Consider the following 25,299-nt stretch of genomic DNA (forward strand, 5'->3'; position numbering starts at 1 on the left):
CTGGGGAAGCTAGTAGCTCTGTTGCTCCATTCCTCCGGGCCAGGGTATCCTGAGCTGGGGAGACCCCACTACACCGCTCTCCTGTCCTCTGTACTCCGTCAAGTAGACCCATGAAGACCACGGTTTCGCCCCTGCACACTTCTCCAATTCTAACCCACCAGAGCTGCAGTGCATTGCAGAGGCGGGACGACACATAGCCACCCTGGTATGGCAGAGGACTCCCCACTGCTGTTAGCAGGATGCCTCAAGGGCAGGGCGGTAATGGATGGCAGTTTGCCTGCGCCATCTTGGCCCAACCTGAACTCATCCTTTGTCCACTTTACTTCCTCCAGCCTGGGTGCTCAGTGGGCCTGCAGGGTGGCCAACAGCTTCCTGGGCTTGGTGAGGCTGGGACGCAGAAAGGCTGTGGCTCAGCCTCCGCTTCAGAGTGTCCATTCCGTAGCTCCTCCCCTGCAGATTCCTTCCGCTTGCTCTCAGACCAGGCTAACTCCGGAGACGACCGTGAATGCCCAGCCTGCACTCTGGCCGGGAACCAGTCCATGTGGGCTTCTAGCTGGAGGGGAGGCCAGTGGCCTCTGCAAGAGCCCTTTCTAACCAAGTCACTCCCTGTGTAATGTCCCCAGAGTGCTCAGCTTCAGACCTTGGGACATTAGCAACAACGTTGTCCAGGGATTAAGTTGTGGTTCTCTTAGGGAAGGGGGAGGGGGGCCGAAACCCTTTGAAAGTAGATGCAAGAATCTTAAACTGTGCATTTTATTTAGGAAGGGCCTATCTAGGCCTTCCATGGGAGATGTAAAATGCTTCACAACCCTAGAAAGTCAGGATCTGGTGCCCCCTTCTTCGCTCTCCTTTGCAAATCATCCCTGGCACATGCTGTCTGTGGAGGCTGTCGGGTGGACCACCGCACAGCTCCTCAGAGAGAAGTCGGGGGGGTACACAGAGAAGCTGACTTTCCTGTGCTGTTTTGCACAAAATCAGGATGAACCTGGTTAGAGTATGTTGGGGATGGAAGAATCCAGCTGATCAGAGCTCAGAAGCCGCATCGCCCTTGGGGCCCAGGGGTGGGAGTGGGTCAGGACAGCTGCAGCAGCTCAGCCTGGCCTCCTGAACTCCAGTCCAGACTTACCAGCCTTGCTCCTGCCCCCGGATCCTGCCCTCCCGGGTGGGAGCACTTTGAGTTACTCCGTTCTCCTATTTGGCTCTCTAGCCTGATATTCCAGCCACCGCCCCATGATACAGGAGAATGAACTAAGGCCTAGACAAGGAAGAGCAACTTGCCCAGGAGGACACGGAGGCAGGGTAACATCCGATCCAGACTCCGTGACTCTCCACACTCGTCTGGGGCTTTCCCCGGCCCTACAGTGGCCCCGTGCTCATCGGCCTAACGTGATGTGATTCGCCCATGCAGTGACAAGCCAGACTTGGCGCGCAGCGGCAAGAAGTTGTCCTCTTGGTCGGCAAGCGTGTCGTTTGGGAGCCGCCTCACAGTGCTTTCTCAGGGCAGCTGAGATCCTGGCTCAAGCAGAACCGCGTCCCGAGCCTGCTGCCCCAACCTCGTCCCAGCGGGGTGTGTGACTGAACTGAACCCTGGCTGCAAGCAAAGCCAGGGCCCAGTGCTGTGCCCCTTCCCCACCGGTTCCCAGCAGTCCCCACCAGCCCTCGGGGAGCTCCGGGCCCCACTGCCTCGATGGTGCCAAGTCCGCTCCAGCCCCTGAGCTGGGTAGCGGGCGGCCACCGGGTCCTCCTCTGCCCCAGCCCGTGGATAAGGCCCGGTGACTAGCGGGGGAGTGAGGAGTAGCTCAGGGCAGGCGGTGAGGGCAGAGAGCGGGGAAAGCACTTGTCTCCTTTATTGAACAGCCTCGGGGCCACCTCCACAGGGGCCAGGCAGCCAGAGGAGAAGAAAGCGGGCAGGAGTCGGGGGGCGCCCCCCCTCATTTCCAGTCCTTGAAGAATTGCTTGAAGATGGGGCTCTCCCGGCCCTGGGGCAGAATCTCCACCTGCAGGGAGAATGGGGGAGAAGTCTAGCCCACGAGGTTCCCACTTCTGCCTCCACCAGGCAAGGCCGGAGCGGAGCCATGGAGGAGGGTGCTGGGCGCCGTCCCGGCCAGGTATGACCCTGGCCAAGAAATAAGCCAAGAGATGGGACACGGGCTGAGAAAACAGATTGCTTCAAGCACTGGGGTGCGCAGTTCGAGAGACGCACCAGTCATCGATAAGCCTTATCAGCTCCCCTCGGAATGACTCGTGGAGTCGCCGTGCTGGAGCAACGGGGGCAGGACGAGCCGGGACAAGGGCCCAGAGCAGGCACAAAAGCTGCCCACACCAGGCTCTGGGCTGCCACGTGAGTGCTGCCCAACATCCTCTCAGGAAACACCGCGTACTTTTGGGGCGCCTGGGTGGCTCAGTCAGTCGAGCATCTGACTCCTGGTTTCGGCTCAGGTCATGATCTCAGGGTCGTGAGACTGAGCCCCGCGCTGAGCAGAGTCTGCTTCTCTCCTTCTCGCTCCCTCCGCCCCTCCCCCATCTCGTGCTCGTGCACAAGCGCGCTCTCTCTCTCTCTCTCTCTCTGTCTCTCAAATAAATCTTTAAAGAAGGAAAAGAAAACACCATGTACTTTTAAATGTTGAAGGACTAAAAAGGGCTTTCGCACTGGAGGGGGCCGGTAGCGAGGCCTGACCGTTCCTGACTGTGCCCGGGGATTTGCTGCCCTTCTTGTCTGGTCTGCAGGGGCAAGAGGCCGCAGGAGGAGCCCCAGGAGGAGGGGGTGGGGCACCCAGGCATCTCCTCACCTGAGTGTTGGGGGCATATCGCATGCGGGAGATGAAGTCCTCGGCCACTTGGAGAGCCGCCTGCCGCTCCTTCTCGTTAGCTTTTCGCCCTGGATTAGTTGGAAGGGGATTTATTTATTTATTTGTTTGTTTTTAAAGATTTTATTTATTTGACAGAGAGAGACACAGCGAGAGAGGGAACACAAGCAGGGGGAGTGGGAGAGGGAGAAGCAGGCTTTCCACAGAGCAGGGAGCCGGATGCGGGGCTCGATCCCAGGACTCTGGGATCATGGCCTGAGCCGAAGGCAGACACTTAACGACTGAGCCATCCAGGCGCCCCAGAGGGGATTTTTTTTAAAAAAAGAGTAGGGACCCTCTCTAGCCCACATCCCATTTTCTCAAGGAAACTTAAGGGAGGGGTCCATAAAATAGCCGGCAACTTTTAAAATAAACAGACTAGGAGATGCTAAGATGCCGAGGAATCTTGGAGGTGTGAAGTCAGCCCCTGGAGACTTCCACCCCGGCAGCTCCGTGGGATGAAAACTGTTCTTTCTGCCTGCTCTAATCAAAACCTCCTGCTTGGACCAGGGCCCCATGGATATTCAGGATTAGTGTTCCCAGTGGCCTGAGACTCTAAATCAAGAGCCCCACCCTGGGACACCTCACCAGGGGAGTCTGTCAACTGTACTGCTGACAAGTATCAACAAGTATCAGGCCTTTTGTGTAAAACGAAATAGGACAAAAGGGTGTGATTTATTATAATCTCACTCCCATAATGCCAGACAGCCATTAGGCCTGCCACCTAAGAGCTTATAAAAAGGAAGAACATACAGTTATCCATTCCCTCCTGTGGGCTGTCCCTCTACTGCAAGATGTGCTCCAGTTTAAGGCAAGATACTTCTCTTCCTGGCTCCCAATTTTCTTGTTGTTGTTGTTTATTTTTCCTCTGGTTTCTCTTTCCAAAATGGTTCAGTTCTTTGCTTGGGGTTAAATTCCCTCCCGTGGGCATCTGGGAACCCCTCAAGCTCGGAACCGGTTCCATGGGAAAGGTACCCTGTGGCAGGAGGGCAAGGGCAGCCCCAGGGCCCCATCTCCAACCACCCCCACCCCAGCTCGTAGAAAGCTGCCATGCTCCTTGCTGCTCTGGGCCTTCCCTGAGCCCAGAGTATTACTGGCCAGGAGCAGCTACCCTGGGAACGCCTAATCCTTCCGCATCTTCCTCACCAAGCTAGGGCTGCGGGTTTCTCTTGGCTTTGGTTGCCCCCACAAATATTTACTGAGCAAGTGCTATTTCGTCACGACACCAGAGATGATATGGTTCCTGCTTTCAGGAAGGTTATAATCTGGTCAGGGAGGTAAGACATGCTCGAGAAAAGACAAGCATGGAGAAGTAAAGAGGTTCCCAGGGTCGGTCAGAGACTCAGAGTTTTGTTTCACCATTTTCAGAGTTAGACCAAGCGAACAGGCTTATACACAACAGTGTTTCTATCTCCAGCCAATACAATTTCTTGGAAAAATGAGTTCTACTAGTTCATTACCCAGGGCACAAAGTGAGATTTAATTTAAAATCTCTCCGTCACACCCCAAGGCAGAATGGCAAGACTGGGGTCCCAGCAGCCCCGAGGGCTTACGGGTGCTGTAGGACAGCAGTTCTCAAAATGTGATCCTGGACCTCCAGCAAGGCCTGGGACCCAGTTGGATATGCAAATTCTTTGGTGGTGTTTGGGGGGTGCGGGGCGCCCAGCCATCTGTCCTAACAGGCCCTCCGGGGATTCTAAGGCTTGCTGATGTTTCAGAAACTTTGCCTGGAATTTAGTGGGGGGAGCAGCAAAGAGAAAAGGCTCAGTGGCTCCCTGAGGCTGTTTTTGAAAGCAGTCAGGCAGGCTGAGCCCTTCAGGGGGAGCAGCTGCAGGGGCCTCAGGCTAGAATGGAGAAGCCATGGTACCCTTCCAGATGTAGATCTTGCCACAGAGCCCGTTGTCCAGCACGAAGCAGTCATCCGACAGCAGCAGCTCAAGGGCAAAGGGACTGGAGTCGGCCACCCTGGTCAGGTTCATCTGTCCGGTGGCATCAGAGACCTGGGGGACGATGGGCAGTGCCAGATCCCATGCCCTGCCCCCAGCACACAGCCCCAACCTCCGCCCCTAGACCACAGCCCCCATGGTCCCCACTCACAGCCCCTGCCCAAGGAGCAGAGAGGAGACTGGGCACCCCTCCCCTCACGTCACCCTCAATCACTGCAGCGCCGAGACCTTGCATCCATTTGGAAATTAAGTGTATTCCAAATTACAAATGAATGCAAAGAATCCAAAAAAGTCAAGCTCAGCACTGGCTTCACACCTCCTTCTCCAAGAATGGGCCGGAAGTGAAGTGGTCTTTATCTCCTCAGGAGGGCCGGACATCCATCCATTTCCCAAGCTCACCTCGCTCGAACCTTGGATAAACCACCCTGCTGCCCAACCCAACCTTCCCCGGGCTTCCTCCTCTCCCAGCCCAGGGCAGGCCCAGAGTGCCCACCTTATACAGAGCCGCGGCCTGGGCATTTGTCCTGTCAGCTGTGAGGTCTTCCTCGGGGTTGCCCTCCTTCAGAGCTGGCTTGGGGCCCAGGACCTGGAGGGGCCAGGGCGGGCCAGGTTTCCAGAGATTCCTGGGCACCTGCCCCAGACCTTCCCAGCCCATCATGCCCAAGGCTACCACGTCTGGGGAGGTAAACTGTGTCTTGCACAAGGGCACCCAGCAGAGGCGAGTGAGGCCTGGGTCCAGCCCAGTCCACCTGCCAGGCCACTGGTCCATCCGCCCAGAGGGGCACTTTACTCTGAATCACACGAGGGCACCCTGTGAGCTAGCCACAGCCCTAAGCAGTACCCCAGACCACCCACCCGCACCCCCCTCAACCCCCCAGCTCCTCCCGGCTGCCCACCCCAACGTCCCCCAACCTGGATCATCTCGGCGGGCTCTTCCCCATCCGTGACAATCTCCACCTGGGCCTTGCCCTGCCGCTCACTGTCCCGGATGGCCAGGGCCAGGTCCCGGGCCTTGTTGCGCTCCAGGATGTTGGACTTTCCACCACACCAGGCGAAGATGTTCTGGAAGGAAGTGGGGAGGCTCAGCTGCCTGCATCACGCCTGTTGAGTGTGAGTGTGTGTGTGTGTGTGTGTGTGTGTGTGTGTGTGTTGGGGGAAGGGGCCTGAAGAACGGGCCCCTGGAGGCCAGACCATCTAAGACAACACGACACTCGGCGGGAGTGTTTCCCTGGCCAGCCCCGTGTCCCTCCCGCTTTCTCTCCACAAGGCTCACTCGCATGTACGTGAAGGTCTTTTTTTTTTTTTTTTAAGATTTTATTTATTTATTTGACAGAAAGAGACACAGCAAGAGAGGGAACACAAGCAGGAGGAGTGGGAGAGGAAGAAGCAGGCTTCCCGCGGAGGAAGGAGCCCCATGTGGGATTCGATCCCAGGACCCTGGGATCATGACCTGAGCTGAAGGTAGTTGCTTAACCGACTGAGCCACCCAGGCCCCCACATGAAGGTCTTTTATCTTGTCTGTAATCTCTCTCTCCCGACTGGAAAGCAAGCTTCATTAGGGCCTGAGCATTTTGTTTCGTGTTGCTCTGCTTTGTTCACAGCCGCGTGCCCAGTACTTCAACAGAGACTGGCACGTATTTAGACACATATCAAGCACTGAATGAATGAATGTACTAGTGAGCGGAGGGGAGAATGGCGTCCGTGAGGCCCGCACCTCACACGGCTGCCTGCGCCGCACTGCACCTGTCGGCCCCCTTCCTCTGCGGCGGGCTGCCTCCCGCCTCGAGCCTTCCGCACAAGGCGCCGTCCAGACCCTCCAACAGTCTCGGGGCCTAGCTCTCAGGCCCCGCAACAGTTTTTGCTCCCACTGCTCCCGTCCCCACCCAGGGTCCCCGTCAAGCTAGTCCCCTCCGTGCTGTCCGCATGCCTGTCTGCACCTGTCCGCCTCCAGTGCCTCAGCCTCAGCCCCCCTGTGCCTTCACCCGGAAAGGCTTGTCCCCCTCCGTGAAGGCCTAGTCAGAGGGCACCTGCCCGGGGCAGTGGCGCCAGCGCCCGCTAGGGGGAGCCCTGCCGCCCCAGGGCCCCTCAGCACAGGCCCCTATCACATCCTACGGAGCATCGCGGCAGGTGACAGGCCTGTGTTGGCTGCCTCCCCAGGGCAAGCCATTTGTGGTCCCCGAGCTGGCTCAGAGTAGGCACCAGAGACTCACTGAGTGAATGGCTGAGCGGACAAACGAACGAGAGGTCTGGCTGGCCGCGAACTCAGAGCTACCAAGGCTCCAAGGGAAGGAGAGAGTAGGCTGCCGTGTTAGAGACAGTGGCCGGACGGCAGAAGGAGGTTGCCGTCTTTTTGACCGTAAGATGTTTTCCTAAAGGCTGGCGCGGCTTCCCGCCTGCTCCCTGGCCTCTTAAAAGCCGGGTGCCCACGCAGCGCTCAGCCCCGCCCTGCCTGCTCACCTGGCCCAGGTCCAGGATGAAGCAGTCCCCGGTGTTGAAGCTGTCCCAGCTCAGTGCCCGCTCAGTGGCCCGGATGTTCTTCTTCCCCTTCACCTGGTACAGTTTCTTGATGGCAGCTGGAGCGGCCCCTGGGGAGGTCTTGTGAAATGCGGACTCCACTCCGCCTTCCTGCGGCCCAGACCGGCCAACCTTAGTGGGCTGACAGGAGGCCCGCGGCCCTCCGCACCCTGTGCCCGCGGGGGCTGGGCAGAAAGGTGGGGAAGACCCAGGCCTGAGGGCGCCTGGGCCTTCTGCAGGGTGCGAACTGGCTGGAAGGAGGAGTGGCTCCGAGAGAAGCCATGGGGTAAGGGCGCTGGGGGGCGGGCTCTGACCTGGTACTTGAGGCCACGTGGGAAGTAGCTCATGAAGAGGTCGGACTCATTGCCCTGCACCTCTCGGTGCTGCACGGGCCGCTCCCCAAGCAGGGTGTTGAGATGCACGGCCAGCACAGCGCAGGCCCCCTGCTCATCCCGGGAGGACTGCTGGCCTGCGGTGGCGGGGAGGGGCAGCGCAAGGCCCGTGAGACCCATGCCAGCCCCAGCTCCACACCCCAGCTGGTGCCCCAGCCCCCTTACCTATCCACAGGTGCAGGTGGGAGAGCTCCTCCGGACCGTTGTACAGCACGAGGTAGGAGTCCCCCGAGAAGAAGACGCCCTGGTTCTCACGTGCTACGGGCACTGGCTTCAGTTTCTCCACCCGCCAAACATGCAGGCCGGGATCCTGCGCCGAGGCTGGGAACGGGGAGCCACTGCAGGAGGGAAGGGGGGGGCAGTGGGGGCCAGGGCCCACGAGGAGTGGACCCAAGCAGACACCTGGGAGGACCGGGACGGGCGGGGGACTGTGGTGTGGGGATGAGGGAAGCTGTGAGGAGGGCAGCCCTTGGGGGTGAAGAAGGGGAGGGATGAAAGGGAATGGGGCACACAGCCTACCTCTGGGGGAGGCGTGTGTACATGCTGTTTCCAGTTCTGGAAAGACAGAAGAAGCCATTATGATTACAGATGTTATGACAACCACCCTTCACACAGGTCTGGGGAGGCCCTTCCAGGTGTCAAATGCTATCATATTCATTAACCACTTCATCTCCAAGAGCCCAAGAGGAGATTACCCTGGCTCCATTATGCAGGCAAAGAAACTGAGGCTCAGAAAATCTAAGTCCAAAGCCACAAAGCTTGTGAGTGGCTAGTGAAAACTAGGTTTCTGACTCCTGGGCCAATGCCTTTCTCTTACTGTGACTTCTCAGCCATACCTCTCTTCTGCTTCCAGACCCCTAACTCTGGGCCTTACACTAGGCTGACTGACACACAGCTCTTTAAGCATATTAGAAAAGTCAAAAATCAATAACTTAAGTTTCCACCATAAAAACACCAGAGAAGGAAAAGCAAATTAAGCTCAAAACAATCAGAAGAAAAGAAATAATAAAAATAAGAGCAGAAATTAATAGAAAGAAAAATATATATACGGAGAGAAAATCAATGAAGCTGGTTTTTGAAAAAAAAAATCAATAAAACTGATGAACCTTTAGACAAACTGATTAGGAAAAAGAAAAGACAAATTTCCAATTCAGAAATAAGAGAGATGATTCACTACAGATTCTACAAATACTAAAAGGATAAAGACAATATTACAAAAACTGATGCCAATATATTCAACAAATGGGCAAATTCCTTGAAGGATGCAAATAATGAAAGTTCACTCAAGAAAAAATAGATGACCTGAATAGTTCCAATATCTATTAAAGAAACTGAATTTGTACTTAACTCCAACCTCCAACTCCAAGTCATGGTACATTCTTTTTAAATTTTATTTTCTTAGATTATTTATTTATTGAGAAAGAGAGAGCATGAGTGGGGGGCGTGCAGAGGGAAAGGGAGAAACGGCTCCTTACTGACCAGGGAGCCCCACCTGGGGCTCAATCCCAGGACCCTGAGATCACAACCAGAACTGAAATCAAGAGTTGGATGCTCAACTGACTAAGCCACCCAGATGACCCCCAAGTCATGGTACATTCTACCAAAAATTTAAGGAAGACATAGTACCAATTCTATGCAAACTTTTCCAGAAAATAGAAGAGAACAGCTCCCAATTCATTCTATGTCACCAGCATTATCCTGATATAACAAACCAGATAAATATATTATAGAAAAGAAAATTAGGGTGCACCTGGGTGGCTCAGTCAGCTGAATGTCTGACTCTTGATTTTGGCTCAGGTCAGGAGTCTGCTTGGGATTCTCTCTCTCCCTCTCCCTGTGCCCCTCCCCACCATGCTCACTCTCTCTTATTCTCATAAATAAACAAACAAATAAATAAATAAAATCTTTTTAAAAATTAGGCCAACATCCCTTATGAACATAGACACAAAAAATATTATCAAAATTTTAGCTTATGGAATTCAATATATAAAAAGGATAAAACACTGAATGGCATTTAAGCCAAGAATGCAAAGTTAAACATCTGAAAATCAATCAACGTAATCCACCTTATTTCTTTCTAAGTCAGCATGACTGTACATAAACTTTGTTTAAACCAAAATCCTGATTTATGTCGCACCAAACATACATTGTACACGTGCCTTGTAAATGAGTAGCCTGAAGGAAGCCATCTTGTTCTTAAGATATTGACCAATGCTCCTACTTCTTGCATTCCTTGACGTTGAAACTCATGATTCCTACCTATATGCTAATCTATAATCTCTGGAACTTTTGCAAGATGTAGCAAAGTATATAACCTTGTAAAAACTGTCCATTCTCTGGAGAACATTCTTCCCTGTGAAGAGCATGTTTCCCGGGCAACTGTCCTAACTTGGGCTCAAATAAAACTCTCTTTCTTTCTTTTAGAGATTCTAAAAGGTTTGTTCATTTTGCATCAACTATGTATATTGCATTGACAATATATGTGTGTATATACATATATAACCATCTCAATAGATGCAGAAAAAGCATTTACTAAAATTCTACATCCGTTCCTGACTAAAAAAAAACTTTCGGCAAACTAGCAATAGAAGGGAACTTCCTCAAACTAATAAAAGGCACCTACCAAAAACAAACACAGAAACACAAAATCCCTAAAGCTAACATTACACTTAGTGCCTTCCCTAATTCTAAACTCCCGATTCCCAGGCATCAACAATCACTTGCGTATGACCAGCTCTCCTCAAATGCCTCTGTAGGGGACAATCACAGGCACCCCAAGAGAGGCCACTTTGGCATGAACATTATTTTGACTTAAAAGCAATCAAAACCCTGGTTCAGTAAAAGTGGTTTACCTCCCCTTTAACTGCCTACTTATACTAGGAAGAGAGCTCTTAACAGATTCCTCTTTACCTAAGAAACTTCCCTGTATAATGGGGCGACCTTTGTTTTCCAAGCATCTCCTCTCACCTTCCTGCTGATGGTCTTTCTCCCCTTTGTATCCTCAGACCCTACCCCTCTCCTTAGCTCCTATTAAGAGTCTTGTTGCTTCGCTGTCTTTGGAATTTCCATGTCTGTGTGGATTCCCCATATGTATGCTATTAAATTTAATTTTCTCCTGTTAATCCGTCTCCTGTCAATTTGATTCTAAGTCCAGCAAGAAGGACCTGGAGGGGCAGGGGAGTTTTTCCTCCCCCACACCTCAAACGTCATGTTATTCTATAGGCCACCAGTGAAAGCAACCTTTTTTGGACAAGTTACTCAGGGGGAAAATGGTCAAGGCAAGTATTTTAAAAATATATGTATTTTTTAAAAATTCAGCAAATGCAGTAGCTACAGCTTCACTCACCATCTCTTTCCTATGTGCTGATTACTACACAGCTTCTTCTTTTTTTTTTGGCTTAAAATGCACAGCTCACACACTAGCAAGCACTGTAACACAGTTCACGCTGTGCAGGTGAACGGCATTTTTGTAAGGTGAAGCCTCTGTGACTCAGAGCAGGGGCCTGGGGAATTTCAGGGTGAAGAGGCAAACTGGCACCATGGGGAGCTTCTTGGGGACCGGGGAAGCAGGAAGGGCGAAGGGCCATCTTTAGGGGATGGGCGGAAGAGCAGAGGGTCTTGGGTCTGAGCAGAAAATGGAGGGAAAAACAGGAGCAGTGGTTATGGATGTCAAATACCACGGGAATCATGACTTCTTTTCCATTCCTAACTCACAACAGAGCTGAAGGCATTTTTTGGAACCACTCTTTCCCAAAGCAGGAGGTGGTGAGGGGGAAGTTTGGGGGAGGGAAACTTTAATGTTCTTCCATTCCACAGAAGGTCACACGCTTGCCCACATCCCCTGCCACAGGCTACTTACTCAGCCTGTGACTCAGGTCTGAAATGGTGAGGCGGCTGCCCTATGCCCAAGCCAGCGGAGAGATGGTGTGAACAAGAGGGTCAATTGTTAGCTTTACTGTTTCTCCTTCTGTGTTCCTGATCTGGGAGCTCAGGCCATAACTCAGAAGCAGGCAGCCCCCTCTTGGGACGACAGGTCTCTGGGAGCCACTGCAGGGTTTTGATGAAAGGGGTTTGGCCACCTGCTTCTTCATCATCCTGGCTGCCTGTTAAAATTAGCTTGGGATCTTATAAAACGCAGAGGCCCCGGCCCCAGGCCTGGAGATTTTGATCACAGAGGCGTGGAGTGGGGCCTGTGCATCTGCATTTTGAACATATGTTCCAGTGGATTCTCTGCTGCCAGTTAACTGTCCAGAATGGCATCTCACACCTGCCTTACATCAGAATCATCAAACAAAAAAAATCCCAATGTCCAGGCCACACACCAGAACAGTTAAAATCAGAGTTCTGGGGGTGGAGCCTGGATAGCGTGTGTGAGAAGTCCCAGGCGACTCTAAAACTCAGGTCAGGGCGGAAACCCTTGCTGTCCCATCAGGTCCCTGCCCCTTGGCCTTCTGCTCCAGGTTCTGCTCCAGGGGCTACCTGACACCTCTCCCTTCCAGCCGCTCTGCCCAAGCCCACAGCAGCTTGAGCTTTCTCAGCGTGCACACCTACCCTCAAGTCCAGTATGCACCCTCCAGGCTCAGACCAAACCCCAGCTGTCCAAGGAGCCTGCCAGGGCATTTGGTAGCCTCAGCCTTTTCTGGGAGTGCTCCTGGCCCTCTCACTCGGGAGCAGACACCTCAGTCTCTACTTGCAGGTGGTCTATTAGGATGACCTGATAGCTTCATGTCTCAGCCAGAGCCACCGACTTGCCTGACACTCCTGCGTTCCTCTAGCAGCCCACGCCAGGCTCTATGCAATTCCATACAAAGTCTACGCTGGGAGCTTGGCACTGGGCAGAGTGATGGTGGGGGCACAGAAATGAGAAAGAACAACCCATGTCTCGTGGTCTAACTGGAGGAGGCAGAGAAGGAGGGAGCCATCACACCCAGTGGGGCCAAAGACAAACTTCCCCTAGGTGGGGAATGTCACAGAATCACAGATGTCAGCGTTAGAAGGAGTCTAAATACTTATCTAAATCTGCTCCGCATCTGCCTCCCAACACATGCCCAGACACACACAGTGCAGGAATCCCTTCTATAGCATCCCTCACCATCCTCCTCTTGAACACTTCTGGTGATGGGGAACTCACCACCTCCCAAGACAGCCTCTTCCATACATACCTCTTACATTAAAACCGTTGCTTCTTCCCACTCTGCCACAGTACTCTGAGTTATGGATCTGCCTCCTCCCCTACTAGACTATAAAGGCCTATTGGGCGGGGACTGTATTTTGTCTCTCTGGACCTAGCTGGAACCTGAAGGGGAGCAAAATATACCACCCCGAAATAAGCCTCTTTGCATGCTGATTCTTTTAAACCGGCTATTTTTAAGAAGCAGCAGACACAGGTGACATTCTGAAAACCAAGTAGAAGTTGTCCTTCGTAAGACACATTTACACTTACAAGGGAAATCTCCCTCTGTAAGGGTGTCTCCCACTGCATCAGGAAGGGAGGGGGAATGACTGTAGCAGCTTATCAGAGGGGAAAGCAGCCACTTAAATCTGCATAACAATCTTACCCTTGTTCACCGTGCTTTTCCTGGTAACCTCCCCTAACGGACCCCCAACATCTTTTTTCTTTAGCGTAAGATGGTATTTAAGGTGATGGCTTCGACCATTTCGGAGCGTTTTCCTGGGTCTCTCCCAAGTATACAGCAGGTATACACGTTATTAAACTTTCCGGTTTTGTCCTGTTAATCTGTCTTACATAGATTTAATAGACCAGCCAAAGAACCTAGAAGGGAAGGGAAAACTTTTCCGCCACTATAAACCCCACCCTGTGCCCGGCACCCTGCAGGCGCTCAGAGGGTGCGTCGGATACACAGGACTTGTGGTGCTGCGATTCCCAGAGCAGTTGGAGCCCGAGAGAGAGAGAGAGAGAGAGAGAGAGAGAGAGATTTCACAGGCTGGGACAGGTTGCAGCAGCCCCGGAGGCAGAAAGCAGAGGCTGGGGAATCCAGTGAGACCGTCATGGGGCCAGGGGTGGGGGAGGATGCACACGGGGCTGGCCGGACTTCGGAAGGAACCTGCCTTTGAAGACAGCCTGGGGGACCTCCTCCACCCTCCCTTCCCTCCTCCTTCCCTTCCCCTACCCCAAGCCCAGGACCAGACCTTCAGCTGAGGTCTCGTTGGATCTGCAAAATAATGGGCTGTGCTAGGTTGAGTTCAAATGCTGTCCCCTCCCCCAACCACTGCAGCCCACCCGTCTACAATCACTCCAGTCCAGTCTTTGGGATGGGCAGCCTCAAATCTGTCAGGAGGTCCGCACCACCTCTCCCGCCAGCCAGGACACGCCTGACCCAGAAGTCCCCGGGACCGACGCTCCCTCAGCCACCCTGCCACTTTCACCTTTCCGCAGCTCTCCTTCCTCGCCCTTCTGCTTTTCAGGTTCTTCCTCCCAGCCCGCCGCACCCAGCCTCTCACTTCCCCAGGTCCCGGCCCGGGCTGCCCCGCCCACCTGCCCCGCCTGGCTCCGCCCCCGCCCCCGCGGAGCCTGGTCCCCTCCCGCTCCGGGGGACAGTGCTGAGAGGCCGGCCGGCCTCGATGGAGGAGGGCGAGCACCGGCGGCCAGCAGGGGATGCCGCCGGCCTGGCTCCTCGCGGGCACCCCCCTGGGGCTGAGGTCCGCCCCGGCTCGGGGCCTCCCCATAGTGGCCTCAGCTCGCTGCTGGCCAGGGTCGCCTCTGAGTCTGGGACCGGCGAGGAGAGCCCCAGGAAAGCCACCACACTCACCAGCACTGGGCGGCCGTGTCTGCCAGCCCCAGCCTCAGCTGGGTTAGTCATATTTCCTGGGTGGGGTCACTGCCTCTGCAGTGACTTTTTCCTCCTCCCCCAGACTTGTCTTTCTCCTTGCCCTGAATGCATACATTTGATTTTTTTTTTTTTAAGCTCACTAATGAGGGAGTGTCTGGGGTCTGGAAAACATTCTTTGCTGTGTCCTGCATTCCAAATGCCTCTGGAGTCTACCCTGGGTGATCTCCTCGTTCACTAGATGTTTACTGACACACAGTCTTGGCCCTGGGTGCTCTGAGGGACAGCAATAAAAGGAAGAGTTGTTCAGGGCGCCTGGCTGGCTCAGTGGGTAGAGCATGAGACTCATGATCTTGGGGCTGTTTGAGCCCCACATGGGTGTAGAGCCTACTTAAAAAAAAAAAAAGGAGTGGTTCTGGCTCAGCCCAGGGGCCATCTTGCCTACATCACATCACAGGACCCTAGAACTAGTCTGGCCAACTTGCTTGCACACTTTCTAGAGGAGGATGCTGAGGCCCTGAGAGCACAAGTGACTAGCCCACGGTCCTGTGCGAGGTCACACAAGAATGGGAGGCAGAGGCAGTGTAAGGGAAGCTTCCATTTCTTTCTGAATCCATGCAGAGGGATGCACAGTCTGTGTGTGCTCCAGGAGAAAGTGAGCCCCCAGTTACTCAGCCACACGTGCGGCTCCTCTGCCCAGGACTCCGGCCTGCCTGTTCTGAACACAGGCCTGCCCTGGCCCAGGGCTGGTCAACAGGCTAATTAAAGATAAGGTTCAGCCTTTAGGGTCAAGGCTCCACCCAGGAGATGGCAATTTGGACAGTAGAACTAAGTCAATCCATGTGTTAAAATTTCTGGACCAGGGGCACCTGGGTGGCTCAGTCGTTAAGCATCTGCCTTCGGCTCAGGTCATGATCCCAGGGTCCTGCGATCCAGCCCCACATCGGGCTCCCTGTTCGGTGGGAAGCCTGCTTCTCCCTCTCCCACTCCCCCTGCTTGTGTTCCTGCTCTCACTATCTCTCTCTGTCAAATAAATAGATATAATCTTAAAAATAAACAATTTCTGGGCCAGAGCAAGATGGTAAATTCTCTTTGGAGAATGCAGACTAGCTGGCATCTGAGTGTCTCCATGGTCAAACTGCTGGCCTTAAACACAGGGTAATCTGGGTTGTAATACCAGCAAGAGCCTTGTCCCCCACAAGAACCAGAGGCTGGGCAGATAACCTGGCAGAGTGAAAAGAGTTGAATAGTTTGACTACTGACTCACTGTGTTTAATCTGGAGCCTCACCAGGCCCAATCTGTAAAATGGGCAGAAAGGTAAAGGTGAAGATTAAATGAGATCATAAAATTAACAAATAGATGCTTAATAAACCTAGACTTATTTTTCTTCCCAACAAAGGGAATTTACTAGGGGACCCCAGTACCTATGCTGGGCACCTCAGGAAGTAATGGCCCTGCCCCCTCCAACCATGAGCTCCGTGTAGCTGGCAGGGGGATGGGAAGTTACACCACACCACACCGCCTCTTGTCCCTCGCCCGGTACTCCCACCCTAGCAAGGTTTCCCCACTCTAGTCTGCCCCCGTGCATAACTGGGGTTGACTCTTAGGTTCTGGACTGACTCTGTGCATTACCGAGGACACAGGATGAATGGGAGTCCCTGCTCTCCGCATTTGAGCCTCACTTGGCGAAACGTGGGCCCCATCACAAAAATAAAAAGAGGTTTGCGAATTAACAGCGAAACAAAAGAGCAGGTCCCTCAGCCTGGGAATCCCAAGCGCCTTGGCACTCAATACGCGCTAAAAACATTATCTCGTAACCAGACTCTAAAACTTGTTTTTTGTTGTTGTTGTTTCGCCTGGTTTGTTTTTTAACCAGACCCACATTTCTCCTCTCCCTCCAGGCTCCCCCAGCAGGAATGCTCGGTTTGTCACAGACGGAGTAAAATAAAGCATTTCTTTAGCAAGGATCCGCCCTCTCCCGCCCCTCCTCTCCGGAAGCGGGGAGACACGACAAGGCAAGCGGGCGTGCCCCAAAGAGAGGAGGAGCGAGCGCCCCAAGGAGGCGCCCCGGGCCAGCTGAGCCCCTCCGACCCCTACAGGGGAGCGGGGCGCCGGACGGTCAGACCCCAGAGCGCTGCTTGCCTGCCAGCGCCTCGCCGGGCGCCTCGGACGGCGGCCTCCGGGGAGTCAGAGGGAGGCGCGCGGGCGGCCGGAGCCGGCTGGGGGCGCTGCTGAGCCCCCCTCGCCCCTGACCCTGCCCGGGGGCCCGGGACGCGCACGCGGACCGAGAATTGAGGCGGGTATTAGGGGGGTTAACGACAGCCCAGCAGCGCGGGGAAACGCCGCCAGGGATGGCGGTGTCCACAGCCCAGTCGACGGACAGGTCCTCGGCCTCGGTCGAGCTCCGACAGCTGCTGTCTGTGCCTCGAGGGCCTGCTATGTTCTCAGTGCTCTGCACACGATGTGGTTCTGTCCTCAGACTTACTACCCCCATGATTATGCTTCATGGACGGAGAAGAGTCAGGGAGGCTCAGAGGGGGTGACTGGTCCAGGGTCACACTCCCAGTTCAGCCGCAGAACCAGGATCCTAGCCCAGGCTGATCTCGCTTCAAAGCTGGTGCTAGACCTGTGATACCTCTCCCCTTTCTCTCTACTCAGAGGAAAACAGGCCAGCCAGCGTATGCACCAGCCAGCCAGGCCCTCCAGGAAGTGAGTCAGACAGCACATGGGCCACACTGCCACCTTGGATCTTCAGTGGAGAGTCATGAGCCGCAGGCAAACCCCCAAAGATGTCAGCTGACAAAAGGCATTGCGATCAGGGTATGGACCTGGCCTCCCGACACAGTGGTAACGGGACACTGTTCTCCTTTCTTGGAAAGCAGCTTTAAAATTTCCAACTAGGGACGCCGGGGTGGCTCAGCTGGTTGAGTGTCTGACTCTCGGTTTCAGCTCAGGTCATGATCTCATGGGTCTTAGAATCGAGCCCTGTGTTCTCTCTCTCTCTCAAATGAATAATAAATCTAAAAATAAAAAAACAAAAACAAGAACTTCCAACTAGCTTATGGGTGCCTGACTAGCTCAGTCAGTAGAGCTTGGGACTCTTGATCTCCTGGTCATGAGTTTGAGTCCCATGTTGGGGGTTGAGTTTATTTTAAAAATTAATAAATAAAATTTATTTAAAAAAATTCTTTTAGGGGCATCTGGGTGGCTCAGTCGGTTAAGCGTCTGCCTTTGGCTCAGGTCAGGTCCTGGGAGGGAGCCCCTGTTCAGCAGGGAGTCTGCTTCTCCCTCTCCCTCTGCCCTTCCCCCCACTCGTGCACGCTCTCTCTTGCTCTCTCTCAGATGAATAAATAAGGATTTTATTTATTTTATTTATCTGAAAGAGAGAGAAAGAGAGCACAAGTAGGGGGAGGGGCAGAGGAAGAGGGAGAGAAAATCCCAAGCGGACCCCACACTGAGCATACCCGACATGGGGCTCAATCCCAGGACACCGAGATCATGACCTGAGCTGAAACCAAGAGTTAGATGCTCAACTGACTGAGCCATTCAGTGGCCCCAGTAAAATTTATTTTTAAAAAAATATGCCAACAAGCTTGAATTTCTTTTTCTTTTTTTTTTCAAAGATTTTATTTATTTATTTATTTGACAGGGAGACACACAGTGAGAGAAGGAACACAAGCAGGGGGAGTGGGAGAGGGAGAAGCAGGCCTCCCACAGAGCAGGGAGCCGGACGCAGGGCTCGATCCCAGGACTCTGGGACCATGACCTGAGCCGAAGGCAAGATGCTTAACGACTGAGCCACCCAGGCACCCCACAAGCTTGAATTTCTGAGGCCTACTGATGGGGCTTGGGGTAAGGGAAGTAGTTCAAAGTCTGGTTCTACCCCTTTCTGTCTGGACCATGCTAGGCAACCACACTTCACTGAGCAGTGCTTAGAAACCACCCTCCACCTGTCCACCCTCCTCTGGCCAACTGCTCACCCTGCAGACTCAGTTGAAATATCCGTCTCCTGAAACATGCAGCGATCCCTGCCTCCCGCCTCTGTCGTCCCCAGGTGCTCTGGGCATCAAGGCTACTAGGCCATCTGGGTCTACAGCCTCCATGGGAAAACTTTTCAACCACACCCCACAAAAGAAGGTGGAATTGTACCCGTGGGTAACCTAGTTTGCCTCTCTGGCCCACTTCCCAACAGTTGTGCCCTGCCAACACCCGGCTAGACATAGTCTTCCCAGAGCATTCCCATTTTCACATTTTTAGGTAAAATTTACAGTGAAATGCACAAAGCATAAGCATAATGAGTTTTGGCATTTGCAAACACCAATGTAAACTTATATCCTACCAAGATATAAAACACGTCCACCCCCCTGGAAAGTTCCCTTGTCATCACTTTTTATCATCTGCTACACGTGTGCCTCTCCCACCACACTGTTGGCTCCTCCAGCCAGGAGCTACATCAGGTTATCCTTGTGAAATGAAGAGTCCAAGGGCAGGCCATGCCAAGATGGGCCACCTTGGCATGAAGGTCATATTGAGTTAAAAAGCAACCAAAACCCAGCAAATTCAGGAAAAGCTCTTTACCCCCTTCCCCTACCAAATGCCTAAAAGAATTTAAGTAGAGGAGCTGCTCCAGGAAGACAGCTATCACCATCAACAACTACATTATACTATGAACCAGGTATGGTAGCCTGGAAGGAACCTACCCCAGGCCCATCTGATCAAAGTCCTCTCTGTCCCATTGTTTCTGAGTGGCCTAGAAAACATTTGTCGACCAAACATTTACTCTTGTTCATCCTCCTGTGAGTTGCATTCTTTCCCTTTGAAGTCCCAGAACCCTACCCCCTTCTCCTTAATTCAGAATGACAACTGGATCTCATTTTGCCTGACTGTCTCTGGAATTTCCACATCTATGTGGGTTCCCCATATGTACGCTATTAAATTTGATTTTCTCCTGTTAATCTGTCTCACGTCAACTTGATTCTTAGTCCAGCTGGAAGGACCTTGAAGAGAACAAGAAATACCTGCTCCCCACAGACACCAGCACCCAGCAGAGCACCTAGCAGGTAACAGACACTCAAAAAACATTTTTTTAAACTAGATTTTTACTCTGATTAGCAGATTAGAGAGCAAAATCCCCACATTCTAGTGCGTCCCCAAGGTACTTTGTCACCTTGGGAAAGTCACTTAAACCTTTGAGCCACAGGTTCCTCACCTGTGAAGGGAGGACAATAACCCAGTCATCCTACCTTGGGGAATTGTGGGCATCCAATGAGATGACCCGTGGGAAGCTCTTTGAAAAAAATAAAGGCCTGGACACATGCAAGGTGCTATTACCATTATTATTAATAAACCACTTCTAAGACAAACGTCTGGCTGGGGAAAAAAAAAAACAAACAGGAGAGAGAGGCATCCGACACTGACTTCTGGGTGTGGCTACTTGGGCTCTGGCCAAGGTCTGGAGCCATCCAAGACGGCCAGCTCTCTGCTTCTGTGTCCATGGACCCAGGCTTATGAATTGATTTCCAGGGCTAAGGATTTCTTGAAATTGCAAAGGATTCTCCCTAATTGAGTTCCCAACCTGGCTTCTAACTACCCTGCCATATGGTTCTCTCTGAGTCTGTTTCCAATCTGTAAAATGCAGACAGCAGACAAGGAGTCCCTTCTGGGCCCTCTGACTCCAATCCAGAGGCACGGCTCAGGCTGAGCTGTTGTATTTCCTCAGCCTGGGAAGCTGGCAGGGATCTGTTGCAACACTTAAAAATTCCAACATCAAAATTCCCCAAAATATTCCTTTGAAGGTACTGACTCAGATGCATCTAGCCTTTAAATTTGATCCGTAATGAATTTTTCTAGATCTTTTCAACCAGCTCTGAGGAATGGCCAGGGGTCTGGACTGCCATATTTTCTGAATAAAGCTGTTGGGTCCTCAGAGACATTCTGGGCAGACATGCTGGAGTTTCTTGGCAACCTCTGGGAAAGTGGGATTCGTCCAGTACGGCAAGAATGAGTGGGCCAGAAGGAGCTTCAGGGGAGCACTATGGTGACAAGAAGGGCACTGGGTGATCGGGGCAGGAGGAAGGGCTGGTTTATCCCCTCAAAGCCAGGGTCACACTGGATCCTCAACACCGCTGTAAGCTCATCATAAGAGCTAACAATCTTAAGGGCTGGCACTATATGCCATGTGCTGTCCTTTTTATGATTTTCTCCTTCAATCCTCCCATTTATTTTCTAAAGTAGATCATTTCATTATCCCCCTTTTACAGATGAGGAAATGGAGACCAAATGAAGTCAAACCAAACTAAACCAAACAAACAAACAAAAACTTGCTCCATGATCCCTTTAGTGAGTGGCAGAGGGTGGATTGGGAGCCTGGTGGCGGGGGGACCTCCCAACAGTCACAGCACACAGCCTCCTGAGGCAGGGCTGGGCTGAGTCAGGCGCCCCCTCCTCCCCACCAGGCCCTGCTCCTCCCTCCTTTCCCAGGGCCCACCCTACTCTCAGCATCAAATGCTAGTCCCAGCTGGGAGTCCTTTCACTTGCAACAATTACCTCTGTTCACCCTCCAGATACTTGGCTTTAAAGAAAAGAAGTTGTATTTCACAATAATTGCAGATTCACAAGAAGTTGCAAAAAACAGTATAGAGTACTGACACATGCTACAACCTGGATGAATCTTTAAAACATTATACTAAGTGAAAGAATCCCATCACAAAAGACCACGTATTATATGATTCCATGAGATGTCCAGAACAGGCAAATCGGTAGAAATAAATAGTAGATTAATGGTTGCTTAGGACTGGAGGAGATAAGGGCGTGTGGTTTAAGGGGTGGCTGGTAATACGTAGGAGTTTCCTTTTGTGGTGATGAAAATGTTCTAAAATTAGATTGTGGTAGGGGCACCTGGGTGGCTCAGTCCTTAAGCATCTGCCTTCCTCTCAGGGTCCTGGGATCGAGCCCTGCATCGTGCTCCCTGCTGGGCGGGAAGCCTGCTTCTCCCTCTCCCACTCCCCCTGCTTGTGTTCCCTCTCTCGCTTTGTCTCTCTCTGTCAAATAAATAAATAAAATCTTAAAAATATAAAAAATAAAATTAGATTGTGGTAATAGTTGCAGAAGTCTGTGGATTGTACACTCAATAAAGCAGTCAACGAACACACACCCAAAGGGCTTTGTAACCTTTGAGCAGTAAGACCATCCTTGATTCATTTGCACCCCACTTAAAAAAAATATTATAGACAGGTCCCATGTCTCTACCACCCAGCTTCTCCTGATGGAGACATCTAAGATAACTATAGTAAGTGTACGTTCCCTTTTAAAGTGAGGGTCCTGAAGGCCCAGAGCCTTTTCTCCAGTGTCTCAAGTTCAAATTCTGACGATGGTAACTCCTCACCCATGCCCTGGACTTTACAGTTTACAAAACACTCCCACCCCCAGATGGTAACTATACTTAATGATAACGATACTTATGGTGGTGTTCCCTAATATATGTAATTGTCACTATGTTGTACACCTGAGACTAATATTGTATGTCCCCTATACTTCAATTAAAAAAAAACAACCCATCCCCCAAACCCTGTTTATGTAATCCTCAAAGCAAACCTGTGGACTAGGATTGCCCCATTTCTTGGTTTTCTTCCTCAGGAGAAACTTCCTTCCTCCCTGAGCTCTGTCTGTAGGGTTGCCAAATTTGGCAAATAAAGTCTTATCTATCAACCCTATGAGGTGGTCAGCTCTAATGTGCTCAGCCAGTCCTGGGCGAGCTTGTTCATCATTTTGAGACAGCATTGATCACAGATTCTTAAGAACTGAAAGGGCCCTGGACCCTCCCCTTGCCCAGCATGGCCCACAGGCCTGGGCTGGGCTTCCCAGGCCAAGCCCTCATTCTGGCCTTTCCTCTCCTACGTTTACACTCGGGCCTGACTCGGCCTGACACCAGGGCAGACCGCAGCCTGAGCACGCAGTTCTTTCTGCCTCAGTTTGCCCATCTAGAGGCTGGTCTTGCAGGTGCCGCTGAGGCGGTGGGCCGGCTGCAAAAAGGTCCACAGGGAGCCTGGCCGGAGCTGCGAGTCCCGGGCCAAGTCTACTGTCCAGATCCAGGCCAAAGAGGAATAGGATGGCACTACGACACCTACCCCCTACCCCCTCCCACCCCCGGCCCTACCCAGGACCGAACCCCAGCCCGAACTACAAGTCCCGGTAGGACTGGGCCACGGGGCGGGGCCTCGGGAGCTGAGGCCTGCGACCTCAATGCCAACCCCAGATCTAGTGGGCCCGCGGGCATGAGGTCACGAGGACCGGGACGCCACAGCTGACCTCGGGACACACAGACCCACCCACGCCAAGCCGTGCTAGCCCCGCCCCCAGGAACTACAAATCCCAGCATGCAGTGGGCTGCGGGGCGGGGCCTCAGGGACGCGGCCGCTCAGGACCGGAAGAGTGACCGGCGCGGTGGGATCCCCATCGCGGCATGGGGGCTTCCCCGCTGCAGAGAAGAGGGTCTTCTCTCCCCGCCAGCCGGGCTCCTCGCCCCTGCACACACTGTTCGACCGTAGGGCCGCGGGTCCGAGCCCTGCCTCTCCGCTGACCGGAGCCCTGGCCCGCCCTTCCCGCGAGCCTGGGCTGCTGGGGAAAGGGGATGGTGGGTGGGGGCTTGGCCCCTCCGCGGTAGAGGGATGCAGAGTGCGTCTCCCTGACTTCTCCTCCTGCGCCTGGAGCGAACTCCCTTTCCCAAGAGGTGGGGAGCAGCCTGGACCCTGAGGCGGGACTGAGCCTGTTAGGGTCCTTGTATGGCCTGCAGGTCTCCTGGAGAGGCTCGGGGAAGGCCTGGGTTCTCCGGCTCCTGGGATATGTGTCCCCGTTCGGGCCGCGGTGTCGGACCGCTTTCAGTGCCCTGCGCCCAGGCATCAGCTTTACATGACAGACCCTGATAAAGCTGAGAGGCTGCCAGGAAGTTAGAAGCAGGGCATTCTCATTTAGTATGCTCTCTCTCTGCTCACAGTTCAGGGTCAAGCGCCAGACTCTTGTCCTAACTTTCAGGTTACCCAAGGATCCTCTGAGGCGTTACAGAAGAGACTTACCCAGGCCCTTCAGTACAAGTCAGGAACTCAGTCCAGTCTGCTGAGTGGGATGAGCTGTGCGGAGGCCGCACTTCATCCACCCTCCAGGACCAGGACAGTCTCTCTCCAGAGGCCTCTTCTCAGCTGATTTCTGGCTCCCAAGTGGGGATTCAGGTTACACCTGTATCGGGAGCAGTGACACCACAGTGGCCAGCAACATATTGGACTTCCTGTCTCCAACCCTATTTTCAGCTTATACACTTTCTGATCTGATCATGTACTGCTGTGTCCCTGATCATCAAGGTTGGTAGGAAAATACCTAGTTTATGAAGGTATAGTCATGACCCTGTAAATTCAGTGAGATTTTATTCTTCTGTAGTTAGCTCGAGACCAGTATTTCCTAGAAATATTCCATTTATTTTTGGAACAATTAGAAACAACTTCAGAAATGATATTCAAAGTAGGTCGCCTACGTTCCCTTGGTAGCAGGAGTGGGGGTCATATTAACTAGTCAGGTGGTCTTTAAGCATACCCATTTCTGTCTGGGAAGTTCTCAAAGGCTTGGTTTTCCAAGTACTTTTGTTGAGACAACCGGTCTTTTGTTGACTAGTCTTCTGCCCCGAGAGACGAGAGATAGATACCATAGAAACCTGGAGACAGCCTTGCCCCAGGCCCTGGAATCTTAAATAAGAGCCCATTCTCTCCTGTAACAGCGACTTCTGCATTCCAGGGCTGAGCACCAGACTCTTGAATCAGTTAGAGCCTGTGTCACTTGCCTGGGAAATGCCAAGAGCCATTTAATGCCTATCCCCTGCTTCCTGAAGATCCAGCTGACAGGATGCAGGTAAAGTCACAAGGCAGTGTTAATTAGGTCATTACGGAGAATGTGGCTAAGGGTAAGGTGCACCAAAAGTTGGGCTCTTTCCCCTTCAGGGCCATGGGAGAGACTCGGGACCATACATATTGTATACAGGACAGTCCCTGCGCCTACACTGTTACACATCCCAGTGCAACTGCAAGATTCTCATTTTGATGGAGTTATCCTTGGCACATGAATGTTTTATTTTTTTTAAAGATTTTATTTATTTGACAGAGACACAGCGAGAGAGGGAACACAAGCAGGGGGAGTGGGAGAGGGAGAAGCAGGCTTCCCGCGGAGCAGGGAGTCCGATGCGGGGCTCGATCCCAGGACCCCGGGATCATGACCTGAGCCGAAGGCAGGCGCTTAACGACTGAGCCACCCAGGTGAATGTTTTAAATAAAAGTTTGTTAAAACCATCATTTAAAATCAAAACAGAGGGGCACCTGGCTGGCTCAGTTAGTAGAGCATGTGACTCTTGATCTCGGGGTTGTAGGTTCCAGCCCAGCGTTGGGTGTAGAGATGACTTAAAAATAAAATCTTAAAAAAAAAATCATAAACAGGAGCGTCTGGGTGGCTCAGTCGTTAAGCGTCTGCCTTCCGCTCAGGTCATGATCCCGGGGTCCTGGGATTGAGCCCCGCATTGGGCTCCCTGCTCTGTGGGAAGCCTGCTTCTCCCTCTCCCACTCCCCCTGCTTGTGTTTCTTCTCTCGCTGTGTGTCTCTCTCCGTCAAATAAATAAATAAAATCTTTTTAAAAAAATCATAAACACTCGTTTTTTTATTTTATGTTAATCACCATGCATCACATCATTAGTTTTTGATGTAGTGTTCCATGATTCATTGTTTGCGTATAACACCCAGTACTCGTTTTGATAACACCTTCCATCTTATTTGTACATAT

The 25,299-nt window shown here is 52.6% G+C and overlaps 1 protein-coding gene across 3 annotated transcripts; it reads right to left on the bottom strand.

Annotated features, from left to right (window-relative positions):
- Positions 1–1,824: 1,824 nt before the first annotated feature.
- On the bottom strand, positions 1,825–23,658 carry CAPG (capping actin protein, gelsolin like). 3 transcript variants are annotated; one of them, XM_081796686.1, is made up of 10 exons: positions 23,559–23,658; positions 8,218–8,253; positions 7,864–8,036; positions 7,621–7,775; positions 7,250–7,417; positions 5,705–5,854; positions 5,286–5,378; positions 4,714–4,846; positions 2,790–2,878; positions 1,825–1,997 (listed from the first exon to the last, which is right to left on the bottom strand). In XM_081796686.1, the coding sequence occupies exons 2-10, from the start codon at positions 8,238–8,240 to the stop codon at positions 1,932–1,934; spliced, it is 1,050 nt and encodes a 349-aa protein (XP_081652812.1). In that variant the 5' UTR covers positions 8,241–8,253; positions 23,559–23,658; the 3' UTR covers positions 1,825–1,931. The 3 variants fall into 3 exon arrangements, with proteins under 3 accessions (XP_081652812.1, XP_081652811.1, XP_081652810.1); XM_081796685.1 differs by lacking the exon at positions 23,559–23,658 and adding an exon at positions 14,469–14,519; XM_081796684.1 differs by lacking the exon at positions 23,559–23,658 and adding an exon at positions 14,086–14,217.
- Positions 23,659–25,299: the final 1,641 nt, after the last annotated feature.

The sequence above is a fragment of the Leptonychotes weddellii genome, chromosome 10, assembly GCF_054177405.1.
Source record: "Leptonychotes weddellii isolate Sample4059 chromosome 10, ASM5417740v2, whole genome shotgun sequence".
Lineage (NCBI taxonomy): Eukaryota > Metazoa > Chordata > Mammalia > Carnivora > Phocidae > Leptonychotes > Leptonychotes weddellii.